General features: G+C 38.0%; 3 protein-coding genes across 11 annotated transcripts; 1 reads left to right on the top strand and 2 right to left on the bottom strand.

Moving 5' to 3' along the window:
* Positions 1 to 4,496: 4,496 nt before the first annotated feature.
* Positions 4,497 to 8,534, bottom strand: LOC112277894 (signal peptide peptidase-like 1). 8 transcript variants are annotated; one of them, XM_024510717.3, is made up of 4 exons: positions 8,176 to 8,534; positions 5,562 to 6,679; positions 5,034 to 5,228; positions 4,497 to 4,750 (listed from the first exon to the last, which is right to left on the bottom strand). In XM_024510717.3, exons 2-4 carry the CDS (start codon positions 6,372 to 6,374, stop codon positions 4,634 to 4,636), a joined length of 1,125 nt encoding a protein of 374 aa, XP_024366485.1. In that variant the 5' UTR covers positions 6,375 to 6,679; positions 8,176 to 8,534; the 3' UTR covers positions 4,497 to 4,633. The 8 variants fall into 8 exon arrangements, with proteins under 8 accessions (XP_024366485.1, XP_090104195.1, XP_090104194.1 ...); XM_090248069.1 differs by lacking the exon at positions 8,176 to 8,534 and adding an exon at positions 7,037 to 8,120 and having other exon boundaries at positions 5,075 to 5,228; XM_090248068.1 differs by lacking the exon at positions 8,176 to 8,534 and adding an exon at positions 7,073 to 8,120 and having other exon boundaries at positions 5,075 to 5,228.
* Positions 8,535 to 8,684: 150 nt separating this feature from the next.
* On the top strand, positions 8,685 to 12,861 carry LOC112277892 (uncharacterized). Its single transcript, XM_024510708.2, has 9 exons — positions 8,685 to 8,739; positions 9,430 to 9,635; positions 9,899 to 10,055; positions 10,241 to 10,290; positions 10,544 to 10,844; positions 11,134 to 11,319; positions 11,549 to 11,731; positions 11,901 to 12,135; positions 12,398 to 12,861. The coding sequence occupies exons 2-9, from the start codon at positions 9,439 to 9,441 to the stop codon at positions 12,403 to 12,405; spliced, it is 1,317 nt and encodes a 438-aa protein (XP_024366476.1). The 5' UTR covers positions 8,685 to 8,739; positions 9,430 to 9,438; the 3' UTR covers positions 12,406 to 12,861.
* A 3-nt stretch (positions 12,862 to 12,864) lies between these two features.
* LOC112277893 (uncharacterized) lies at positions 12,865 to 16,297 on the bottom strand. 2 transcript variants are annotated; one of them, XM_024510709.3, is made up of 11 exons: positions 16,113 to 16,297; positions 15,882 to 15,990; positions 15,614 to 15,675; positions 15,331 to 15,449; positions 15,127 to 15,202; positions 14,933 to 14,983; positions 14,732 to 14,817; positions 14,447 to 14,552; positions 14,241 to 14,335; positions 13,807 to 13,969; positions 12,865 to 13,538 (listed from the first exon to the last, which is right to left on the bottom strand). In XM_024510709.3, the coding sequence occupies exons 1-11, from the start codon at positions 16,185 to 16,187 to the stop codon at positions 13,200 to 13,202; spliced, it is 1,281 nt and encodes a 426-aa protein (XP_024366477.1). In that variant the 5' UTR covers positions 16,188 to 16,297; the 3' UTR covers positions 12,865 to 13,199. The 2 variants fall into 2 exon arrangements, with proteins under 2 accessions (XP_024366477.1, XP_024366478.1); XM_024510710.3 differs by having other exon boundaries at positions 12,865 to 13,373.
* Positions 16,298 to 17,113: the final 816 nt, after the last annotated feature.

Raw genomic sequence — 17,113 nt, 5'->3', positions numbered from 1 at the left:
ACTTCTAATATTAAATAAAAATTTCCACAAAGAGGGATAATTTATTTTTTTAAGAAAAAAATTAATGTTAAAAATTAAATTATTTATTCAAAAAGGGGTATTCTACAATCTTCAAAATACAACAATAGAAGTGGGATAATCTACTCACTTCTAAAACAAGATAAGAACAATAAGTTGGTACTCTTATTAGATTATTAAGGACATGAATCTTGAAAAACTAAAAGATCAAGACACTCTTGTGTCACTTAAAAAGATTAGATAATCACTTAAAGATGATGTAATATTAAACTATAATAGCTATTGTTTAAGACAAGAAGGCTAGAAAGTCTTGAAACAAGACTAAGAACTAAAAAGGCATTGACAAGAGTGAAGAAGGCTCCACTTTTGCCTCTATATATACTATTAATTAGGAGCTATATAGTGACGTTCTATAGGACCTCCAACATGTGTTGATAATGTTAGATACATGATTTAACTTGCGAGGTAAGTCTTCTATATGTGCACTATATAGTTATTAATACATGTGTCATGTGATTAACTTCTTGACCAAGTTTTTAGCCTATTAACTAACTACAAACATGTATAAAGTCAAAATAGTGTCTATAAAGCTTTTAAAAAGCTTTTCTATAATATATTATGAAATTAATTTACTTTTATTTACTTCTATTTAATTATATAGGTGATTATTGCAGTAAATATGTATGTTTGTGACATACAAAACCAAACTTTAATTTTGTTAATATTTTGTTACATACTTGAGTCTATCATAACAACTTTAGAAGATTATAAAATATTTTTGATTTATTTTTTATTGTCTTAGAAGTATAATGTGTTATAAAAGAAATAATTATTTAATAAAAATTACATTTATTTTTTTATAGATGAATAAAACTTAATTTTATTTTAATAAATCATAGCAAAAAAAAGATGTTGTATAATACATTCTTGTTAGATAATACTTAATGATGTGATTATTGTCTTTAAATAAATTTTTAATAAATTATATTTAATTGATAAATATAATAAAAAAATATAAATAATACAACTAAAATAGTATAAAATATTTCATAAATATAATTTTTAAATTTATCATTATAAAAAATTTAAAAGATTATAAAACATTTATAAATCTTATTTTAGAATTTTTATTTATGTATCTAAAATTCATTAATTCTTGTTGCACAATTATCAAAGATTATTCTTTTTTAAACCACAATTTAAATATTAATTTTCTACATACAAATAGTTTTATCTAATTTCATCAAAATTTCAAATTTTACTAGAACATACAAATATTTTTAAGTTTCTATCACTTATTTAGAAAGAATTTTAATAGTATACAAAGAACTTTTTTACTTATCATTTTTAGATTTAATTACTACTTTAATATCTACAATTATATTAATTTCTATATATAAACCATCTTAAAATAAATTAAAAATTTACAATTCTATAAGTTAATTTAAGAGCATTTGGCCATCCATTGTATAATAAAGTTGTTGCAAAAAGTTGCACTCTTTAAATAAAACCTAAAAAAAGATATGATTGATAAGTATAAAAAAATCACAAATAAAAATTATATTTATTTCTTGTTATTGAAGTCTTATTATGATAAATAGTAAAAAACATATGTATTTTAGTATATATTCAAAACAACATTGAAATATTACATAAAAATATAAAAATAAATAAAAAATAAATTTTATAGTTAAAATATATTTTTTAATGGAAAAAATGTTTATAATATTGAAAAAAAATTATAATAGTAAATTTTTAATCAAAATTATGTGTATAAAAAGATTCTATTAACAAGAAGTTTTGAAGAAAAAAAAAACTAAGAAAAAAATTTAAATAATTTCATGAGTAAGATAAAGATGACATGTGTATAATAACCAGAATATGCAACTTTTTAAGAGAGATAAGAGTTACATCTTCAAAAAAAGGCATATATATATATATATATATATATACATATTAAAAAGTAGATCTTGTATTAATGATTTTAAGATCTTTATTCATTATTTATAAATTACAATTTATATCATTATATTTAGCATATATTTACTTTATTTATAATTAAAACATATAGAATTAAAAATATCATAATGTTTTCAAATTGGTATACCAATAAATTTAAATAGAATCATAAGTATATATATATAGATGCAAACGGTATTAAATATAAGTGATGGAACATATAACAATGTAAATAAAAAAATGTACATTGGAGTATTGTGTAGAAGGTAATGATTACTACATTTTTCTTAAAACAAAGTAAGAAGATATCATAGATAATATTATTATTACTATTTGTAGGATTAGGCACATCAAATACATTATGTTAGAATAAAAATAAATTGTTTGCTACAAAGTTAGTTAGAAGGTTTATTGTTCTGTGATGTCTATTATTTTTTGTGGATTTACTTTTTTAAATTCAGATTTGAAAATAACTTTGAAAAAATTTAATACTTTGGTTTCAGTTCTATTTTTAATAAATTCAAATCTAAATACAAACTTTATTGTTTGTTTGCTTTTTTCTGTTTTTTTTGTATAAATTGAAAATATAAGAATATATTTTTTATATTTTTTCTTTTAATCCTTTATAGCTAAAATTATAAAAAATTACGAGCATAAAAATAGAAAAAATGCTCTAAAATATAATTTTAATGTTTTAAATTAAACAAATTATTTAGAAGAAATAAATTTTTGAAGGTTATAGATTATATAAAAACCATGATTTAAAAATTAGACATAATTGATGCTCAAATGTGGATATGTTCTATTTATACTAAGGCGTTATTGTTATGTCTTTCATTTAAACATCTTTATTTGATTATGTTAGATTGGCCATGAAACATTTTGTTTTATTTGAATCTTAAAGATGAATAAACTGAAAGTATGTAGAATAAGAACTCTTATTTTTAAGTAGAACTCCACATTATACCTTAGTAAAGATTAGAGTAGCTATAAAAATACAAATGTACCTATAGGCACTCAATAATTTTTCAACCATATTTTTTTGTAATGTTATAAGTTGCAACCTTCTTGTAGTATATAGCATTGAAGGTAGAAAAAATAGAGAATATTAACATATTACAAAGTCAATTGTCTCTATTGGAAAGCAAAAACAATCAATTTTTTAAAAGTAAAAGATAAAGTTTTTATTGCATAATAATCATTATCATTTTTGGTAACAAAAATTGGCTTTGTCAAATTTTAGAAATTTAAAAATGGATTATATCTTCTACTAATATCTTTGAATTTGATAGTGATTATTAACATACCAAATTGCAAATTATAATACTTTTTTTTAGTTAGAACCAATTTCTCTACACTGAATTTTTTCAAGAAAAAATAATTAGTTTGCTTGACTAAACTTGACACGGGAGTTTCAAAAATGACAGCAAAAATCTTGAATTGGAATTAGGAAATTCAGTTCAATTTTATACCTTAGGATTTCAATATTTTGTCTTCACCACTCTCACATACTTTTATTTCAGCTTTAAGAAATTCTCTAAATAATGATAATTTTTTTAGAGTTGATGGTAGCCAATGATACAACAATGATATTTGATCAACAAGCACAGGAACAAACTCCACACACTGAACACGAAGAGCAAATCTTACCGCAACAAATATCGGCGCGGCCAAGCGAAGATTATCATGAAGAAAGTGATGGAGAGGAGCATCGCGAAACAACCCTCGATTCACCACAACACTACATGGATATCAGACAACAACAACTAGAGCGTCACAGGCTTCTACTTTCACAAGTCAACCGCAGACATCCAATGTCTCAGTTGATCCGACGTTCCAGTCCAAACACTACCAACTTCCGTAACGCAGTGCTCCAGAACGAAATCGATGATCTCCTGGCCGCAGTAGAAGCCGATCGATACAGAGAAGCGGAAATGGAAAACAGAAACATGACAAAGGACGCACGCATCACAAGGGAGACCAATCACCCTACCACAAACACGCAGGATGACCTAGAAAACCTACTGCATAACAGACAAAGAATACAGGGTAGTAGGGTGGCCTTTGAAGTATACACAGCGACAGCGCAGAATTTACAAGGTGAAGACTTTCGAAGATGGATGGAAGACGGGCTACGATATTTTAACTTAGGACCACGCCACCCTAGATAGAACTATGGTAATAAATGTAGTGCTTTTCTGGAATAATACGGCCGAGGGCCTTATAAACCAGGGACGCGGAAAAAAACAAATAACCGCATTTTTTACTCCATTTTTACTCCCGGTGAGGACTTCTTGGTAGCCAATCATACAACAAAAATATTGCTGGAAAACTGTGTTCGACATCAACAAGCTTGAATAAAAACAATATTTTTTCATAGACAGAGAATGCAATTGTAATCAATAAAAAATAACTAGACCATACAATTTAATAGTTGTTATTTGATGTATCAATTTGCAAAACATGTTTTGATCGTTCCATGGTCCATAATTAGAGTAACTGGAGTAGAAAGATTAGTATATGCAAAATGAAGACGATGTTGGATTATATAATGGAAGCATGTTTCCAGCATTGAACATGAGATGTAAAATCACCCTTTGCGTTGCAAAATAGGAAGTAACAATGATTATAATCACACTAAAAAAAAACTTAACTTTCACGGCTCCATCAAACTAGTCTTTTCGGTAACTATAGGCCTCGGACCACTCCAAAGCTCAGCAAGTTCACCTCGCATCCATGCAGCGCATAAAATTGATCCTAAAGTGCTGGGTACCTGCATCACAATGCTCGAGTTAAAATTGAAAAATAAACACATTGCAACCTCCACAAGTAATTTTCCGAATACGGAAAACAAGCAAGTTTGCCAATTAGCTGGATGAAGGTGCATATCATGACAGAACCTACTGTTTGCACCCAGTTTTGAGAAATTTGATAAACATGTGCAGATTTCTTCACGCATAGCCAAAAATGAAGACTATTTCTTCACACATTACTCTTGGATTAGATACTAGACATTGTTCCCCACGAAAGCTTTGCAACGTTCTACTCAATCGTACCAAATAGAGAAGTGCAGGTTGAGCCGATTGGGACAACAAACCTGCAGCCAGAGCTGCAATCATGCCAACCGCATAGCCAAATCCCCCAAATTGAATGTACTTGTTTCCTCTCGAAAAAGAGCCCTCATTGTCATATTCTCTGACCTTCCGATGATCAAAGCAGAGTACCAAGGACAAAAGCATCCCTGGAATAGCCTGCAACCAGAGACCAGCTTTGTTCGTCAAAGACTACATCTGATTAACCCACGGTACATTCTCTGCATTGTGAGCATACCTTCAAGAGCTTCGAAAAGGAATTACAAGCAAGTTATACACTAAAACTAATAACGACATTAGATCTTAACCAATGTAAAATTTCAATTCAACATCGTTCGTTTGCTAACTGTGACTGGACCAACAAGTTGAAGATTTGGATTGAGCGAATTAGATCATGCATATGATTCTGCTTCAGCCGATGACGTTAAACATTTGTGAAAATCTAATCGCTTGATTCTCTTGCACTAAGATCTGAGCAATATATAAGCTTACCATGTCACCAAGCCCGATCATGAGAAACTGGCCGCCAAAAGCCCCACCAGATGCACCCCAGAATAAATTGCGAGGGAAAATAAGCTTCAAAGGCAGGTCTAGCTTCTTGGCGACAACCTCCGAGAATCTTTGCATGTTCAAGGAGCTCGCCACCGTGTGGACCGGGTTGGAAGTTTGCCGACTGGCCACAGTGACCATAACATTGGAGCCAAAAAACTGCTCTGAGAAGAAAACCCAGAAGATATCGTACACAAACAAACACACGAGAAGCAGGGCGCAGACTTTGATGTTGGGTAACCGAACATGGCTCACAAATGCAACGCAGAGAGAGATGCCAATGACATTGTTCAGCAGCCAATGGCCCGTCACCATCCAGCTTGCCACCACCCCTACGCTAAATACTGTAAGAACTGCCTGAGAGCGAGTAATAGGCCCGAACCAGCTTCGGTTCACAACTACAACATCCCCTACTCGAGCATTCAAAGCGGCCACGTAGGGTGCCAATGCAAAACCCAGGGAGAATACCGATGACAGAATTGTGAAGCCCATGACAATCATGGACACTGAGGAAAAGAGATAGAACATGATGAGCAAGGAGCATGAACATGTGATGGGGATGAGCAATGCTTGTGAGGTGTCAAGTGTGACCACCACTTCAGACTGGCTCGCCCCTCCCCCATAATCCCGATGCCTTTCACCCTCCTTCTCGAATGCTAGTGCTCGCTGGGCCGAAGCCAACACCACAGCCACTGTAGTGACGAATAAGGCTAGAAATGCGGGTTCGAACAGATGAGCTAGCCTCCAAAGTTCCATGTTCCCTCAGCTCCCTCTCTGAAGGAATCTCTGCTTCCTGTTGAGAAAGAGAAAACCAAATCTAATCTGACATATCCATATAATGGTGCACTGGTGTCAGCTTCAATACATTATTACCCTGTCGTTGGTTCTCAGTTCCCTTCATGCTCAAAGGAAAAATAGAAGAAAATGCATCCTAATGAAGGTTGAATGTCAACGAAGGGCCAGAATGGCCACGTTTAGCAGATGAAAGGCCTCTTCATCTACTGTAGTATTAGATTTGAGGTAAGCAGAAGTGGCGCCTCAGATTTTCATTGAATATAAAGCTGCAATCAAAGACGCACCAAAATGGTTACTAATGCAGCAGTTTGTTGACAAAAATTCTCATGTCGATACATTGAGACAAATTGAAGTGCAAAATCATGATCAAGCTAATTTCTTGCCTCTCAAGAAACAAGCTTCATCAACACGAGGTCCTACTCGTGTGCAATGCTGTTCCAAGGAGATGGAACAGAACAGAATGAAAGTATCCATCTGACCCATAGTGTAAATGCACCAGTGCTTTAAAACACTTTCAATGTAGTATCTCAGTTCAATTACTCTGATTCTGCAGTATCTTGCAGATTGGCAAATGCAACACTCTGTTGATATTGAAGCATGAGATCAATTTGTTATGACTTTACCATCGACCGCTTTGGCGACCTACAAATTGTAATTACCAGGAAAATGTTCCATTAGGGTTTGAATTTCTCAACAATGACGCGCGCTCCAACAACTCCAACCCTGACTTCAACCGAGTCTGGAGAAATCTCTGCTAAGAGAAGTTGCAAAATCCCTACCCCACAAAAAAACGACCAACTTCTCCACAGCCTCCAACAGATAGAGATATCAGGCGCCCAGATGCAAAATACCACAGATTTGGCGCACGAGTTCCAAAACTATCAGCAGATTCGCGACTGTAAATCAGGCTAATCCAGATCTAGTGACTTTAACATTGCATCTCATAAGGTCGCTCCCAAGGAACAGACCAAGGAAAGCTAAAAACACGAAACCATCAGCGATCTGGGTCCGACCAAACGACCCAGTTACAAAATTACCAGGAAGCCGACGCTCTGAATCAACAAATCAATCACCTTTAAATAGCAACACACGCATCACAAATCGCACTCACATTTCAAAACTTCACAATCTGGGCGAAATATGCTCCCCTTTCAATCCCATACCACACCTGAGAGCAGGAGCAACTAAGATCCTTACAAAAACGAGATTTCATACTGGCACTCCATGCACCAAGTGCCTACTCCTCAGCCACTATCATGATAGAAACGCAATGGCCATGACACTCTGCAAACCACACTAACCCTTGGCTATGCCAAAGGAAGAAACAACACTGCAACCCTTGAGGGTAACATCCATCAACTCAGCGAAAAAATGGGTCGCGCGTTCTCATCCCAGAACCACCCCAGTGCCGTGCAGATTCTCGAGGACACTCGAATGCAGGAAAAAAAATAAAATTAAAATAACCCCAAAGGTATGGAAACCATTCAAACAATAACATGCATTCGGGGATCTGGACGAATTTGGGTACTATATGAACGTTTCGGCATTGAATCTGAAACCTATTCCGTATGCCATTAATTCACTTTGAACGCAGAAGAAAATTGAAGATACGGTTTGCCCAAGAAATACTCTTCACGTAAAAATAGGGTTTTCTCACAGTAATAGTTAGGTCCCACGTGAGATTGCAGTATCTTAGACTGTCGTTTGATTTACCCTATCTTTTACTTGTGAGGTCGGAAACATCGATTGAGACAAAACACACCCGTGAAAATTGTGTCCCTTAGGAAACACATCACCGCCGCGTTTGCGACATCGTGAGCGTGGATGATGGGCATAGAACTTTTCGCCGTCGAAATGAAAAGGTGCTCGAAGTTGAAGTTGTGTTCAATGTCCACTGCGGTGGCAGAGATACTGGCGTCGCGGCGACTTGGTTATCGTCTCCCTAGAGTTGCTAAGAATAGACCCACCCTCACCCTTAGGTCGATAGGATTGACGTGTTGCAAATTTGGGTCCTGTAGGTGCCTGTGCAAGCTCGAGGACAAGTGGGGACGGCGTTCACCCGTGATGTGGGCGTCGTCAGCAGTCGCACGGGCGAGGTTTCTAGGGAAATAGCCAAACGTTGAAGGTAAATTAGGCTTTTCAGGGGAGCCCTGACTTGGCGAAGTGTCGCGGCGACCTGTGCTACTACAGTGGTCCTGTCTGACCCACTCTCATCATCCTCTTGCTTACAAAACCTCATCATTCTTCTGTCGTTCTCTGTATTCTTCTCTCTCTCGCTCTCGATCGCTGTCTTTGCCATCCTTGTCAACGAAACAGACTCTGGAAGGTGAAGCTTAGGTTCGTGTTTGGCTGCTACTGCCAGTTGCTTAACGTAGACATTGAGCGTGTCATATGTGTTGTGACGATCACGTGTTGGAGTCTTTGTTTGTGCTTTTTTGATGCCCTGTGATAGTATGTTGTTGTAGGGTTGCTGCAGATGGATTGTTTATTGGGTTGATTTGCTGTTATTTGGGTTCTGGGATGTCTTCGGTTGAGTGGGCGTTCTTGAGTGGGGTTGCTGTAACAGACCGATCGAGTGTTGAATCAGGTTCTGTTGTTGCTTTGTTTGTTTTCCTCTCTTGCGATCCTACTAGAACATCGCATTTCTGAGAAAGTTCATGGATTCTCATGTAGTAGTATACATGGCGTTAACATATATATGACTTCTGGGACTGTCAGCAAGTTGTTTGGTCTTGTTGGAGGCATAAAACTGCTGTAGAACAGCGATCGAGAGGTCTAAGAAAACAGAAAGCCTTGCATTATCAGTATTTTCGTAACTACTAGTTCTGTCTCATTTTTGTCTACACAGATAACGTGGCATTGCAGGAGAGGAATAAGACGTAACGTTTCGGTGCTAATCAGTCAGATTGACGTTGTTTCCAAATTCAGGCAACAGAACATTCCTCTTGGGTATCTTTAGTAACTGGTAGATTGTTCTCGTTTGTCCTGCTGACAGAAATTGTGATTGTCTTTTCAGGTTTTCGAGATGGCAGCTCTAAAGATGCACTGCTCGTCTGTGATAGTTGGAACTAACATTGGAACTAGTGTCGAGAGTCGGACGAATGGGACGACTCTTGCCTCAGGGAACTTTGTTGGCTTGAAGATGATGCCGTCGCTGAGAGCGGCGTCTTTCATCACCCGGGTCACGCCGGTGAATTCAGCGCCATTGTCGCAGTTGGCTAAGTAAGATTATTCGATCGGCTTTTAAAGTTTTCCTACTGCGATCATTCTTACAAATGATTTTGCGCTCATTAATTTCGTTTGTTATCTTGCTGAATTGCGGCAACTAACTCTTCCAGTGACTCTAGAAATGTGTATATATATATATATATATATGTATACATATATATCCTTGTGTTTGTTGAAAAATCGTCAACTTCTAGTTTTCTTTTTTTGATACTGTTCTAATGATCTGTAGCTCCGTACTCTCGTTGGTTTATTTGCAGATGTTGGAATACTCTCTCAACTGAGAAGAAGACTCTTTTGCACGACATGTATGACCAGCAGAAGCAGAGCCCTTGGTATGACAATCTTCGTCGCCCAGTGACCATGTTGGAACCCTTTATCAAAAGTGGTGTACGTGGGGTTACCAGCAACCCAACGGTATGCGCTTTTTCATCAAATCGTTTGCCACTGAGAAAGCTGTGATTATCCCTTAATTTGGAATGCGCAAATGCATGTATAGTCGATAACTGTGTTAGTTCTATTTTGCTGAGGCATCTTTGAATTGAGTAACGGTGTCTGCCTATTACAAGCATTTCGTCTTACTCTTCATTCTTGATATGTAGATTTTTGAAAAAGCTATCACAGGATCCGCCGAGTACGATGATCAGTTCAGGTATTTTCATATTAATTACCGTCTCTTTTCCTTAGTTCAGTATTAGCCTGGAATGTTTCAAACACTTGAAGTAAAGCTTGTGGCGGGATCAGCAAACTTTTTCATGCCTACGTCGTCGAGATTCCAGAACATATTTACATCGTGTTGTTTCATAATGCATTGTACTGCCCGTGTGGTTAGCCGGAAATATTTACTTTTCGGTTATAAGTATTCACGTCAAAAGCTTTACACCCTCGGCTTTTTTGGGTTGCAGGCAATGCATCAAAGAGGGCAAGAATGTGGAAGAAGCATACTGGGAGCTTGTGATCAAAGACATTCAGGATGCATGTGATTTGTTTTTACCGCTTTATGAAAAGAGTGCTGGTGGTGATGGTTACATCTCTGTTGAAGTTTCCCCTTTGTTGGCAAATGAAACTCAAGCAACCATTGATTCTGCCAAATATTTACACAAGCGAGTGAACCGACCCAACGTTCTCATCAAGATTCCTGCCACTCTTGAGTGCATTGAGTCAATCAAGCAAGTTATCGCTTCATCCATCAGCGTTAATGTCACCGTAAGCATTTTATCTTGCACTCACAACCTATGTAACTATAGAAGATACTTTTTGATTTTAAGCTGTTTGTGTATTTCTACACTATTGAATCACAGGTTTAGAATGTTGGGGTTGCAGTAAGATGAATGCGTAAACATTTTTCTGGTTTGTTAAGTCGGGTATTTTAGTACTACTACTACTACTTATATTATTATTACCATTACCTTTGTTAGCATTTACGAAGTAATATTGGAGATACTTCTGTTTAAGCTTGTATCTGATGTTTTAACTTATATAAATTCTTTTGCAGCTTATCTTTTCCCTAGCGAGATATGAAAAAGTAATCGATGCATACATTGCGGGACTTGAGGCAGTTCAAGGAGATCTGTCCAAGATAGCAAGTGTTGCATCTTTCTTCGTCAGTCGTGTGGATTCTTTAGTTGACAAGAAGTTGAACGCGATCGGCACAAAGGAGGCACTTGAGCTGAAGGGCAAGGTACCAGAATCAATCTTTTTGCAGCGTTTTCAAATAGTCGCGTAGTTACCGAGATAAAAACTCACGAATGTGTCAGTACTCATGTGCTGCTAAACTTGCATTCATTCTTAAATTACATGTCACGCATCCGTTGTTAGAATCTGTTCTTAACGTATCCACACCACATCTAGAACAAGTGTGTTAAGAAAGCCTTCCGTCATAATGTTCTCACATCGTTGAGAGGGTGCAGGCTGCAAACGCACAGGCTGCGTTAGCGTTCAAATTGTATCAAGAGAAGTTTTCAGGCCCGCGTTGGGAAGCCTTGGCAAAACGTGGGGCACAGAAACAGAGAGTGCTGTGGGCTTCCACTGGTGTGAAAGACCCATCCTACCCAGACACCCTCTATGTCAATCCCCTCATCGGACCTGACACAGTAAGTTCAATTTGAGAAGTATTGGTTCATTGGGTCAGAGCTGCAGTGTAGTAGACTGTATACATCTCTGCTCTGCATCCTTCCTCAATAGCACCAGGATATGAAACAAGATTTACCTTTCACCGGCTCTCCCATTGCAAGTCTGACCAGTGCATGCACACTTTCACAGGTGACGACCATGCCTGATGGGGCACTGAACGCCTTTGTCGACCATGGGGTGGTGGCGAGAACAATCGACGCCGACCTGCCAGGGGCGGAGAGGATCTACGACAAGGTTGAGGAGTTGGGCATCCGGTGGGAGGATGTCGGCAACCAGTTGGAGCACGAGGGCGTTGCATCGTTCAAGAAGAGCTTCACTGACCTGGTCCAGAATCTCACCGCAAAGGCCGACGCTCTTGCAAAAAGTAAAGCTCTCATCTCATCTCATCTCACTCACCTTGACACATTCTGTGAACGATTCCATTGAAAGACATGTCCAACATGATTCATTGAGGCTTTCGATGTCAGATGCTTAATCAGATTTTTTTCTGGAACTTAGCACTTCTGATTTGTATGAGCCACATGATTCATGTCTTTTTCCATATTGCAGTGGGGGGAAGATGGTGGGTCAGTTTTATGAAACCATGTCTCACATTTTTTGCTGATGAGTTGGTCGTCTTTCTGCAGGTATTTGAGCTTAGTTGTCATTTGAGTCGGCTACAAAAATGGTATAAAAAGAGAGAGCTGGTGAACTGGTTCTCCAGGTTCAATGGACCCCATGTCATTTTTCTAGACTAGGGTTTTTTGTGAATCTAGAAGCTTTTTATAGGCATCGTGATTTGTCGTATCTCGTCTCGAAGCATTTCTCATGGTATAATTTTAAAGAGCTGTGAGAGGACCGAGGGTTTTTTATTTTTTTATTATTTTGCTACTGGGACTACTGTAGATTCGTTGAAGGTGTTATGCAGGGTGGAAAACTAGTCTGCAGATCAGATGATAATTGGAGCTCATGAGTCTGCTGGACTTCCTGGCATATTTATGGATATAAATCTATATGTAAAGCTTAGAGAGTTTGTTTGTTTCTATTTTATTTTTTTTGAAGTCTTGCTCTCTTTATTGCAATATTGAAATAAAATTGTACACTTTTTTAAGCATTGTTGCACGTCCATTGATTTGCAGGGCAGGACATGAGTTTTTCCTGTCATTGTTTGTTTAAATTTCAACTTTGCGAACTATGGGTATTCTCAATCGAGACTTCTGTATGCCGATACATTTAGCTGTGAGCACAAAAGAAAACTGTGCATATGATTTGGAGGAGCCGGTTGAACTTCCTTAGAGCTTGTTGAGGGTGGATTTTAGCCTGAACATGGTGGGACCTGTAATACTTCAGCATGTGGGTTATATTTTGCGAGAATCGCTGGGCTCCGGGCTGTTGTTGATGTGGTTGTATTAAGGTGGTATTTTCATACGTTCTGCTTTCAAATGTACCTTATTCCAATTGTGGCACGTCTTCAGCCCAATCAGGTTGTTCCACTGCTGGTGGCCATGGCGGTTTGGTCTTCACAAGGTCGATGCAGTTGGTGTGAGAACGCTCCTTCAGGTTTTCACCACGTTCAAATGGTTGTGTATCCATTGTGAGTTTGGCGATCTCGAATGTCCCCAGCTGCGGACGTGGTGTATCGTTAACTTTCTTTAGCTTAGGTTTAGTCACATAATAATCCGGCGAACACTTGTACTTGTATCCATTGTTAGGAGTGACCAGCGGCATCGTAACAACCAAATGACCACTGGTCAGAGAACGTTCTGCACTACTTGCATCTGTCCTCACCTGTAACCCCCCCACACTATTAATATGCCTGCAACAGTAGGTGGCCTTGTTTGCGACTTTGTGCGAAACGGAATGGTCAGTACTCTACTATTCAGGTAATTAATCAAGTCCTACTTGAGTGGTGATGACGCTCTACCCACTACGAATAAATAGGCGGTCCAAATATTTGTCACTCATTCGGAACCACGACTTACAATGAAGATCCACCACCATTTTGACATCTCAAATTTGGTAGTCTAGAAGACAGTAATTTATGGGAAGTGCTCACTTCAGCTGGCAGGTGAAGTTGCATAAGCTTTCCTTTGATCAATACCCTTATTAATCGCGGTTGCACATCAATATCGATAAGTGAAGTGTCAAGGAATTTCGAAATTGCCATATCGAAAACTATATTTTTTCCACAATCACTTTCATCCAATCTGAACTCCCACCTGTTTGTGAGGAGCAACTTTTTTTCATTTTGCTCTAGGTGTTCGCAACATCATATGCGATCGACTTGTTTACTTTTATAATAAACACATCATGCTAGGAATGCCAAGATCCGTTTGCTGCTGAGTAATATATAATTCTAATGAATGAACTTATCTAAGAGGATTCTCTACAGTATGAAGAGAATCTCATGGGAGAATAACGATGTAAATATTGATTCTCACGAAATCGAGTCCTCAACAAGAATAAATAGTTAATGGATGCGAATCATACCCTCCTTCATTTCGCTGATAAACCCGTTGTCCATGTTCTGGAAGAGGATCGAAGCCCTTTCTTCGCGTGGATGGCTTCACCTGGCTATCTGGGCGCTACAAAAAGGCAGCATAGAAGAATTTCCTTAGCAGTTTTCCTCACCAACATTGTTGTCAATTGATGCTATCTATTTCAACACAAACGATTTGAGATAGAGGAGTTCTAACATGAGATTTCCTCTCTTCTTCCTGTCGAAGCTCCTTGAGCTCACGATGCTCAGCGATGCGTGTATCTGGTGTGTAAGTTCGTTTGAGCTCTCCTTTGGCGTCCCTCCTAATCTTTGTATTACAGAATGACCCGCATGGGATCAGTAACTTGAACGGAAGTATAATATGAAGAGATACTAGTAATCACCGATTGAAAGCAAGGTGTGACTACTGGAACTTCCTTTCTGTCAATTCGACAATTTCTCTAGTGTGATTTTGGTCAATGAGTGTTGGGCTTGTACCTACACTTGAGGTGTTTCGGAAGCCTTGACTAAATCAGATGAAGCGAATGAACCCATGGCTTGCAAGTCCTCTTCAAGATGGTGGATTTCCTGCGTGGTTGAGAGCACACCGAGGTTTACAACGTTGATTACTGTTTTGTCTCGGTAAGTGATGAAAAGAAAGTAGTGAAGACATTCTGCTAAAAAAGCATACTCACTATTTTACCTGAAGTGCAATAATCCTCTCTCTGGGTTTGATTTCCCACGCATCCAAGCGCTTCAAGCCACAATTAGACACATCAAATAGTTATTGTTCCTGACTGTGTTGACTGGATATCGATGATCAACAATATGAAATGAATCCTTGTCTCCTTCCAATTGTGAACATACAGCCATGAGGTAAACATATGACGTCGGTACCTTCAGATGCGAGAGCTTCGCAATGACATAATTCCGGTATCCATCCCAGTCGGTGCAGGGATTTCCTGTGAGGAATCTTTTCCAATCCCAAACAGGTTGAATTACGAATTTGAAGTTTCTAAATGTTAACAGCGAAAATTTTTTCAGAAGAAAGCAATCAATTTTGATAAATACCACTAAAAGGTAAGAATCTCACGCCCTTACAATTCCTTCAGATGGACATTAACTTTCAAGGAGCAAACAGAGGGCAAATTCTGGATGTCCACAAAGTTGAGGGTCATATCCAACTTCTGCAGTTGTTCACATTTTTCCAGGCCTTCTATCTGCAACAAAATCATTGCCGCAACCTCTGAGTACCTTCGGAAAACCAGCTTTAAGATTCATGTCGAAGTGCATCATGTAAAGAATGATATCCACCAAATCCCCCATGTACGCATAAGAGCTACTCAGTGACCTCGGCAGTGACCCTAAAATGGCGCATACAAACCTTGAGGATATTGTTCAGAGATATGTTGAGGTATTCCAACTCTTTTAATTTGTGCAGATTCTCTGCATAGGTTGAAGCAGTAATGCAGACTTCAGAACTTGCCTGACAGTAGAGAATTGCAACTCTAATCGTATTCTATGAACATTAATCATATAATCCTCATCAAAACACTAATAACATTATCATCTATATCCACCCTAATTACTGGTAAAATCTACTCTGTCCACGGAACACCTTATAAAAACAGATCCAAATGAGAAGTCTTTACGGAGACGAGGAATGAGGTTGTTCGGCATGTAGAGTATTTTTAGATGTGGACACAAGATGCCCAGCGTTTTATCTATTCTCTCGATAGACTCCTCTTGTAGGACTAGCTCCTGCATCAAAGTTCATGAGTTAGAAGGGAAGATGAAAGCACAGCCACCACACGTAGCATAGAATATGGTCACCTCTTTTAAATACAAGCATGTCAACTATGCCCTGGTTAAATAAAGATTACCTCCATGGTATACAGAACACATTCATTGTGCTCTGAACGTCTCCGAATCATTTCCTGTGTGATTTCGCCTCCCATTCTGTCTTCTGCTTTCGTAATACCTCTCTAATTTATGATGTAGGGCTCTCGTATCGCAAAATCAGGTGCACTTGACGCACAGGATTTTCTTCCACGTATATTGCCTCAAATTTTAAATAACGACGATCAAATTCGCATTTTACAACTGTCTGCCTGGACGTAGATTCCGATCCATCCGAGTTGATATTCGTGCGTGCACTTTGACATGCGTGAGGTGACACGTGTAATCGACCACCTCCAGTTTACAAAACTGAAGTCAAGTTTTGTTTCTAAAGCGAACAGCAGTTGTTGCAATACTTGGATTGCGAAACAAGTGAAAAGCTTGAGTTTATCAAGGAATTGATAGAAGGGGTGTGTTTGCTGAAGTAGCTTCGGAGCACAGTAGATGTTGATCTTCCATAATATTCCGATCAGCTTATTGCACAGTTAGTTAGGGCTTACTGGAAACTACCAATTCACCAGTTCATCGATTCGCACGAATTGAAGCCTAATCCGAAGGTATTGTTTGCTTGGTTTGCATAATGCCAAGAATCGCCTCAAAAAGAGCCATGGACCACCGCGGATTACACCTGAAACACAGCTGCCAAGACAGTACGACCACCAAACCATTAAACCATACTAAACGTAATTATGGAACATGTCAACAGCCTTTGTAGTCCTTGGAAATGGTGAGGGCAAAAACCACAAAATTCGTGCTCGGAGATGTCGCAGCGTTTGATTTTCACTCCAGTTACGAAACGTAACTACTGTTCACCTCCACAATTCTACCACCATTATTGGCACTTATAGAGTATTTCTCGTTCCGTCCCTTCTCCCGGGTGTTGATTGATGGCTAGTCACTTGCTCGGCTATTGAAACGCTATAGGATACGAAGCCCGGTGGAAAGAGTTCCTGCTGGATGTTGTGGGCAACACATTCTGATCTCT

Source organism: Physcomitrium patens, chromosome 26, assembly GCF_059467195.1.
Source record: "Physcomitrium patens ecotype Gransden chromosome 26, ASM5946719v1, whole genome shotgun sequence".
In the NCBI taxonomy this organism is placed as follows: Eukaryota; Viridiplantae; Streptophyta; class Bryopsida; order Funariales; family Funariaceae; genus Physcomitrium; species Physcomitrium patens.
Note: the sequence above shows the minus strand (reverse complement) of the source record. Positions and strands in the feature narration are given on the sequence as shown.